The sequence below is a fragment of the Apis dorsata genome, unplaced genomic scaffold (genome assembly GCF_000469605.1).
Source record: "Apis dorsata unplaced genomic scaffold, Apis dorsata 1.3 scaffold_133, whole genome shotgun sequence".
Lineage (NCBI taxonomy): Eukaryota > Metazoa > Arthropoda > Insecta > Hymenoptera > Apidae > Apis > Apis dorsata.
Window position 1 is genome coordinate 1,039,127 of NW_006263426.1, and position 10,076 is coordinate 1,049,202.

Below are 10,076 nucleotides of genomic sequence, written 5' to 3' on the forward strand. Positions count from 1 at the left end.
CGAAGAATTTCCACGCTCGAAGAGGATAAATACGTTATACGATCGATATCTCTTGACTCTCTCATGGTTCCGTTCTTGCGCGAGTTACCGACTATCTTAAGGAATTTAGTTTTCCATCGTGTCGTTTAATTTATTTATAGTATCCCAACGAAGTTTCGTGTTGGCCGCCATTTTGCATCTTAATTATAGATCAATAGTAGCTAAGAAGTATTACGTCGTAAATATTATTACGATGTTAAATTATTTAATAATTTTTAATATGTCAAGTTAGTTTTTAATTATCTGATAGTTATAATTATATTTTTAATATTCGTATAATTTTTTATCCAGTAATTCTATGGCGATTATGAGCAATTCTTATATCAATTCTATCGAAAGGTTAAAGAAATATCAAACATATGAATATTTAATAGACACTTCGAACTTATACTTTTAAACTTTGTTATTGAAAAAGCGAGATTCAATGTATGTTTTTTTGATTAAAATATTATTATAAAATATTATCGTTAATATTATTTTTCTTATAAATTATTATCCTCGATTAATTTATATTTCTATAATTTAAATCTTGTATAGAATCATACTATAAAATTTTATTCTTATTAATAGAATAATTTTATATTATAATTTCATAATCCGTTGATTTTATCTAAATTGAGAAAAGATAACAAAAGTTGTGATAACGAGATCATATATGTTTCGTGAATTTATTTATCAAAGATACGAGTCATCGATTGTAAAAAAATCAGTTTCAAGCGAACAAAACGTCCGAAAATAAAGATTCGAGCGATGTGGCTGTTTCAGTTCGACCGATTGTGTGGCTAAATGTATATATATGTGTATACTATACATGTGGCAAGGTATTTTTAAGAGTGATCACTATGTAGCGAGATTCGTACAACGATAACACGAAGCAGAGAGTATATCAAAAGTTTCAACAAACATTGAAATGGATCGACAAAAAAAAAAAACTATTGCAGAAAATTTAAATGCACGATTGCTCTTTTTGAATTATCTCTTTCGCTGAAAGAATAATTACCATTATTTATTTTTTATAAATTAAAATTATCTTTAATAGGTTTTCACATCTAAAATCAATATTGTTCATTTATTAAATTGTTGTTTGAAGCAAATTATTCTAAACTCATTTATACTTTAAATTGTTAATTTTTAATGCAACCAAATATTTTTATATCACGTTATATGATATATTTAAATATCACAAAATTTTTATTTCATATCGATTAATTTTCAAAATATTCAGAAAAATGGATATACTTCATCCCTCTTCTCGAGTTTGTTATTTTCATCATCCTTTAAAAAAATAAATTTGAAAAAATTTCAAAGAAAGATATACATTTCTTCCCCCTCTCCCCCTTTTCCAATTAAAATATTCTTATCGCGCGTAGAAAAATTCTCATTAAAATTTCTTTCTCAACTCGCGAGTCAAACCAGCAACATGTTCATCATTGTTGTTGCCAGATGTTTACTTCGCAAGATTAAAAACTACAGCGTTATTTATCCTACTCGAAATGAAAGTGCAACGTGTTCTTTGGCTGTTGTTTGCGTTCAAACACTGGCAAAGGTTCGGTTACCACGGGAAGGAAACGCATTTCGTGTCGAGATACAAATACCGAGAAAGTTAATAAAGCAATGTTCTTGGGAATAATAAGGTAAAAGAGTTGAATTTTGTTTCCCGGAAATTTAAAGTTCGCGAACCGATATCATATCTGATAGCAGTCAGATATTATCGATTCCAATTTTCCTGTGCACGAACCTTACGATCTTAACAATTAATTAACAGATAATAAAATATATTTGTCCTGAATGCAAAAGAGGAAAAATTATTCATAAATAAATTTCCCGATTAATTCTGTTCGCCAATTTGCTAATTACACGCCGTTGTTTTATGTGAACAACGTTACACAAAAGGATAATTTTCTCTTCTTTGTAAGAGATTTTGATTATCACGAGTGAGGAAATTTGATGTAAATGATTATTACCAATTTAATATTATTTAATATTATATAATTTTACGATGATATTTCAATATCGATCTCCTTCATTCGTGAAATATCATTAATAATCTGCTTATTATATATCTTATTAATTTTTGCGAAATTTTACCGTCAATATTCTATAATAAATAATACTTTTTTATCTTATATTAAATTTACTTAATTATTTAATTTAATTTAAGACTTTAATCTAACATTTCTACTTATAATTTGAATTAAAAATTTCTTAATTTTCTCTTCTTTTCTCATTTTTCAAAAAAATCTTTATATAACCTTACAGAAAGAATATATTTCCAATCACTAGAACGAAGTGTAACAGGATAAATAACGTAATTCAAATATTATAATACGACTTTCGACTTCACCATGATGTAACCGATCTTTCGAAGTTGAATACTCGTTGAAAGTACTTGATGAATGTGTTCTATATGTCGACATTTATCTATGTAGGCCTGCGTAGTTCCATATTGAGATATAACAATCTTCAAAATAGCATTTGAGAGAAGGACTTTCAATGAAGATTGACAGTGATGAAGTAACAAGTTCCGACCGGGGAAACCTGGAATTTACCAGTGAAGAGATTCTGCATCCACGTTTGGAATTTATAGTTTGAGCGTTGTAGTGCGTTTACGTAAAGAGGATTTGCTATTGAAATGCAATACATATGCGAGTGGACTGATAGTTCTTGCCTCTGTGTATCACTTTTGAACAAATGCGTAGCTATTGCGTATATACGATTCAATATAATAATGTTGTAGAGAAAATAGAAATCTTTTTTCTTTTTTTTCTTTTTCTGCTAATATTATAATTTTCTTCGTGTTATAATTGTTGGATCATGCAATTGAATTGCAGTTGAATTTTAACCGCGTGTTTTTCCGCTTTACTTTTTTTTTTTAAAAAGAGAAAGGGAAAAGCAGGAGAAATATTATAACACATTTAATGTGGATAATGTGTAAATGCGCGTGTCACGAGTTTTTCCTTCAAAAAATATAAAAGAATTCTCTTTTTTTGCAAACATGTTCACATACGAATTTTGCCGCATTTAGCACGCACAGTTATTTCCTTTGAATTTTGTTGCATTCTTTGCCGTTTTATAATATTTTATTTTAGAAAAAATCGATATTCTAAGATGCTCTCCGATCTTTAATAAACATTAAATATGTTAAAATTCAATCGACAATTTAACTAAACTGATTATACTTCTTCTCTAACTTTTATTTTTCACTTACTACTTTTCGTTACTCCCAAACTCTAATTTCAATCAACTTTAACAGTATTAATTGGATATATATATGACACGTATTCTTATTTGCAACGTTTTAAAACATTTAAAATATCGTAATATAGAAAAACAAAAAAAAATAAATATACAAAATTTCTTCTTTACCAAATAATTAATAATATTCAATCATTTCATCAATCATTTTTAAAATGAAATTACTGAATCTAAATCTCTCTTCTTCGCGATAACGTCTTGAAATCATTCCCTCACGCAAACTGAACGAAACGTGAACAGATCAATTGACTAATGGGCCACGTTTCCACGAAATCGCAATACAATTATGACGATCGTCGATTCCGAATGGTGGCGCAGTTACTTGAACTTGCGCTCCGCCTCAATTCACGCGTTCAAACCGCACGACATGTGTATATACAAACACCGTGTGTTATCCGTTCACAACGTGGGATCCACTCGAGGAGAAGCTTCGATGGAGAAACGAAAGACGAGGATCCACCTCGAAACATCGAGAATTTCGCGATACGATACTTTCATGCTTCGTACGTTGGTTAAAGTTGGTAAGCACGACACTCAACAGGTTACGCCTATGGTGTATCGAGAATCAATTTTTCGTTTCGTTCGATGATCGAGTTCTTTCGACCTCGTCGACGTCGAAATAAATTTCGCTTCGATGGAAACGAGACGTTTGTAGATTATACGAAAGACGAAATTGGAATACACGGATGTGTTGCTACTTCTCGTAGATATCGCGGATGAAAAACGTGGATTCACTTCACACAGGTTTTATCAGAATCACGAAGGTTAAGGATCGTGTGTAGATTGGATCCGATAAAGAGTTCTTGTGTACTCGAGATTAGATTCGACTTCAAATTTCGATTTAATTCTTTGGATCGAATATTTGGAATGCTTTGATTGGTAATAAGTGATTAGAAAATATATAATATATATTACTTAATTATAACGAATATATAATTATATATATTTAATTTAAATAACGAATATTTTTTTTTTATCATAATATTATATAAAATATATATATATAAAATATATAATATATATTATGATAAAAGAAATATTCGTTATTTAAATTAATTATATTTATAGAATATAAAAGATTATAATGTTGGTACGAATCTATAATATGGCCATTGATAATCTTCGTTTCCTTTTAAGTGAATCTCACTCACTGACTTGCAATTAATGTAACTTATTAAGTTATTACTTAGAAGAAGGAAACGAATTTATGAATATCTGTTTGAAATGGGGATGTCGCGCAAATTATAAATTCCGAGAGTTTCCAACTTGGAAGGTTCCAATTATTTTCGAACTTCCACAGTTATTTATTCTCTCGATAAAATTCCCCTCCTGCAATTTAATATACATATATTATATCCTTATTTAAACTTTCTCTTTAAAAAAAACTTTTGTTAATCTAAAAAAAAATATTATTTACCAAGTTTATTTTCTCCCGACTCTGCTTTCAATATGTAAATATAATTATTCTCCTCTGTTTCGTTATGAAAATTTAATATCATTATAGAAGCTCGTGATAACGCAAAAATATAATTATCATTAAATCATTAAATCCCTTTTATTTCTTCCTATTAATCCACCTTGACACACTTGAAAAAAACTTGAGTATTAAAAAAATTACCTTCCAAACAACGAACGATTCCATCTTGTTCCCGATGAACAAACCAATTAAATCAAATACCAAATTAATTTCCCGAAAAAAAAACCGGCGACTTCGCCAGCTGGAAATTATTCAAAGCCGCAATTGAAAATAACTGGATGCAATTAAACAAGGGATCTCTTGCCGCCCTTCCACCCTTTCGAATCACCGGACGCGCCATTAAAGCGACAATCGTATTCACGTAGAGGGAAGAGGGGAGTGCGATTTCCAGCCTCCTTCTTTCCTTCTAAAATTTGCATAACAACTCGAAAATCCGAATATTTCGCCCCTTTCGTTAAACGAGCGAAAAGGATCATAAATGTACACATTGGATTTTTATCTCGCTCCCGACCGACGTTTCCAACCACTTGTCAACTCGCGTAAAATTGATCTCGAATTATGTAAGCGATCCGTTAATTATTTCCATTCACCTTTGGGTGGAACCTTTCATTTGGGATCGATGAAATCCCCGCCATTAAGATCTTCCGCTATCCGACCGATTTAAATCCGATAACTTCCAAATGAAATATCTGCGACGTGATCTAGAAGTGGGATGATCAAGAAGAAGAAGAAGAAGAAAGAGAAAGAGAAAAAGGAGGAGAAAGAGGAGGAGGAGTTGTGAATATGAATTTATGATGGATAGAAAACTTGTCGGACACTCGGTATGGAAATCATCCCCCGCGAGATAAATTCGAGGTATCAAATTCGAATTAAGTGGTTGTACCCTTGTGGAAGGGTATACAGCAATGTGCGCGATTTTAGCAAACGGGACGCTGTTTGATTTGAAATTCATATTACGCGTTACCTCGTATTAGTCATGCTCTTTCCATCTTTTCTCTTTCTCTCTCTCTCTCTCTCTTACTGATGGTCAAAGAGGGTCTGAGTCGTTGAAACGATGCTCGTTTTACGAATGTGAATTGGTATTCGAGATTTTCTACAAAGAACGTGTGAATCGATTGTTCTGAATTGATACGTTGGAAATTAATGGGAGTTTTATGATGAAGGGGAAAGAAAATATGATATCTCGTCTCGGTTTGAGGATCGGTTCTCGCAATGAATTCTGATCTCTGATTCAGAGTTCGAATCATGTTCTCGTTTTAATGCTCTGATGCCGATTTTTCGATAAATCGATGATATATGGGAGAAGAAAGGATCATTAGATCGGTAGAATAAATATTTATATATTTTATGAAATATTTAAAAATATGGAGATATAATGGTATACGTTTTGGAAAAAGACGAATGGATGAATTGTTTGTCCCGAGAAATTAAATCGAAATCTGTTGTCGAAGAGAAGTTTGTTTTGTTTGGAATAAAGTTCAAAAAGGAAGGGAAGTTAAGGAAGTTAAGAAAGATACGATAATTGGAAAATTAACTTATTAAAAGGCCATCCGAGGCAATATAATTAATATAAGAAGAAACTTAAGCTTGTTCCATAACGACAAGAGATTTAATGAACGTAATAACCAATGCTTCGTGATTTATACGAGATTTCATTTCCTTCTTTGCATCAGTTTTACTAATTGTTTTTAAGAGATAGAACAATTAAATAATAGGAAATGATTATTTTATTATTTCGAATGTTATTTGACGGTTGTAATTATTATTCGATAGTTGAAGAGAAATCTTATCAACATTATCTTATCATTATTCAATTCAAATTCTACAATATTCTTCATATTTCTCACTATTTTACAATTTATATCGCACATTAACATCTCTTCGTAATTTCGTAATTTTTATAAAATTGCAATACTGATACAAGCGTAATAATAAGAAAATATATTAATAAGAAAATAAACTTTGTAACGTAATAATAATTCACGTAATCCACGAAATTAAAAATTAATTTAAAAAAATCAAATATATCTAATAAAGAAAACAACAAAATTTATTTTTCTCTATTGAAATCATAACGAAAAAAAAAAAAAAAACTAGAAAAGCTAATATTTTCCCAAAATTTCAATACTTCCTATGTACAACGAAATCAGTCGAATTTCACCGAGAAAATAAAAACCCCGAGCAAATCGATCCCTGGTTGGAGAAAACCACTCTCCTCGGTATTTTAATTAAAACTATCCCCGAATTAATTCGCCAGGCACAAACCGCAGGAAGTAAAGAAACTCGCGAAATTCGTCGAATGGCTAGCTCGTCGATTATCCGCGTAAGACGATAAAACCGCGGAACGATTCTAACTTTTTCGAGAAATTGGCGCGAAAAATATTTTCTGCGCGAACTCGTTGGAGGAGCATAATTAAATCGGGCAAGGATTTGAAAAAATAAAGGAAGAAACTTGAACGATTTTTTTTGGGTGATGGAAAAAATAGGAGGGTATCTCTGTTCACGTTTATTGTACATTTCCAACCCAATTCGCTCGCGAGGAAGAATTCTAATTTGTATCAGCAATAGCGGACAACGTATATTTCTTTGGGAACGATCGCGTTTAATAACAAAACGATACTGGGGACGATCGATGAATCGATCTTCTCCATTGGTTTCCTGCGATTAGGTTAATCTGATGCGTACGAAACGTTGGACGATTATGGTGAATTTTTTATTTTTAGAGAAACAAGGAGGATTGCGTTGATAGTGCAAAAAAGTCGAGTTTTTTTAGGGAGAAGGGAGGGATAAGGGAAAAGTAAAGGAAATTTTTTGGATTTTGGCGAATAATTTTCAAGATGAGGAATGGTTTTTGTTACGGTAATTTTTTATTTCTAATGAAAAACAGGGTTGTAATTGCGTTGGCGGTGCAAAAAGATTCAGTTCTTTTTTTGCAGGAGAGATAGAAAATTTCTTTGAAGAAGAACGCGTTTTTAGAGGTAAGAGAAAAATAGTGGAAATTTTTTGGATTTTGATAAATGATTTCTGAAGTAAAAAATATATATATAATCCTATTAATTTTATCAATTTTTTACATTGGAAATTTTATTTTTAAAAAAAAGTTATGAGTAAATAATTTTGTTTCTCCAAAATTATTTCTATTTTCTGTTAATGAATAATGATTTTTGAGAGATGTTTTAAATGCTCTATTAACATGACGCATAATACACTCTTGATTCCATTTATTTAATTCGCCAGTATCGTAAACGTCATTTGCAATGAATAGAACTTGTGAATTTTTATGAAATACATTGATTTGCGGAAATTTAAGCGAATATCTATCATTTTGAATATTTATTATCTCTATAAGAAGATGAATTCACGAAAAGAATTGAATATGCTAAAAACTATTAACTTTTTAACGATTCTATTTCCAAGTAATTTGTTTTCAATTCCATACCTCGAATAGAAACATTTAAAATATATCAAGATAATGTTAAAAAGTGATATAAATCAATAATAACGGTGACATCTGCTATTCAACTGTATCGAAGTTTAATCGATGACAAAGCTTTGGAATAATATATTTTCTTTGAATAATAATAAAAAAAAAAAACAAATTGTAATAAATAGTATTTGAAAAATAATAAAAATACTTTCATAAAGATTACGTAAGAAAGAACAAAAAGAACAACAATTAAATAAAATTATGAATAAAAAAAACTAATTGCTATCTGTTTGCAAGTATGATTGCGAGATTATTTTTTTAAATTTTAACTTTAAATAACTCATATTTTCTTAAATACATTCTTCATTAATGAAAATATTATACAATTACATTAATTAAAATTTTCATTCGTGTAAACTTCAAGAAAGAAAGATTTAATCAAAAAGTGAAAAGAATTAAAAAAAAAAAATTGAAGTAAAAGAAAAAAGTATTCTATAAATAACTCATGCTTAAAAAATGTGTTTCAATTTTCATTCTTGAGAAGAGAAACTAATTTACCCTTATTCACAAACTTTTCAAACACCTATATCTATATTTATCACGAGTCTTTTCCTTCTAATCGACGAATTGTATCATTCACATGAATCACACATACTTTTCGAATCTCGGATGCAATAATTGCGCGCGGAATCGAGAGACGAAGGAGAATAGGTGGCCGAGAAAATTGAATTCCCGAGTTTTATGAAAAATTTATCGAAAGACGACAAACTAGGCGAGTATGAAGTCGCATAAATTTCCATCTTTCTTTCCTCGTTCTACCCAAACCTATACCAAACTTGGTCTTTGCGTTCCGCCAAGTCTTTCCAAACTTTTGTCAAGCTCGCAATACCTCGTCGAACTTTCTCCGTTCCAAGAATTTTATCGCAAAACCATATATATACGAATATATTTATTTATTTATCTCAACGTACGTGTGAAATAACATTTCGTAATCTGTTATTACAAATATCGGATTAACCATCAGTTGAAAGAAAGATAAGATAAATTTATAAACACGATCATTCGATGGATTCGTCAATGCAATACTCCAAACTTCTTATACTTCGTTAATCTAGCTCAGGTAAACAAACTAACAGGTAAATTAACTTCCAAAGAAAAGAAGAAAAAGAAAAAAATAAATAAAAAAGAAACGCAAAGAAAGATAGATAGATGTAATAATAAAGACGATACCGATGGATTCGTGAGCACGAGCACAGCCGCCCTCAGGTGCTTCAGGTTGAGGGTCTGCGTGTCCTCCGCGTCCTCGGTCTCCTCCCTCATCAGCAACGAGGTGACTTCGAACGACGATTGCCTAGACTTGCCACCATCGTCTCTTCCCAATCTGGCGATCCTCGAACGATCATTGTCCCCCCTGCCAGCCTGCTCGTCGCAGCCAGCCTTCGAGAGATCCCGCGAAAAAGGGCATGCCATGTTGTCCTCGATGCGAATCCCTTTGCTCGAAGGGATCGAGGATATGAACAGCTCGGACAACTCTCTACAACTCTGTCACACGGTGGATAAGGATCGTTCGATTGGATGGCATCAAGTTAACAAACGGACACAACGCTCGCGTTACGCGGCACTCTCATGTTTATCAGCGATCAGCTGTGCAGTTGACACCGTCTCTGCCCTCCCTTCCTCTTCTTTCCGCCGCGTTTCTTCCTCCGCCACAATTGGCCAGTCGTTCAACCTTCAACGTTCCCCTCGCGGATTCTTCCTCTCTGTCCTGTCTGGTCCTCGTGTCGGCCAATCCACTCGCATCATTGCCCTTAGAGCTCGTGCCCGGTCAGACACCTGCCGCGACCACCGTCCACCCTCGTGCACCCTCGGGCAGCGATC

General features: G+C 32.0%; 1 protein-coding gene across 1 annotated transcript in view; it reads right to left on the bottom strand.

Annotated features, from left to right (window-relative positions):
- LOC102676592 (head-specific guanylate cyclase) overlaps positions 1-10,070 on the bottom strand; it is a 50,498-nt gene extending 40,428 nt beyond the window's left edge. Inside the window, exon 1 of the mRNA XM_006613084.2 lies at positions 9,429-10,070. Coding sequence (XP_006613147.1) covers positions 9,429-9,668 — 240 coding nt within the window. The 5' untranslated portion in view covers positions 9,669-10,070. The remainder of the gene's footprint in view (positions 1-9,428) is intronic.
- Between the last annotated feature and the right edge of the window lie 6 nt (positions 10,071-10,076).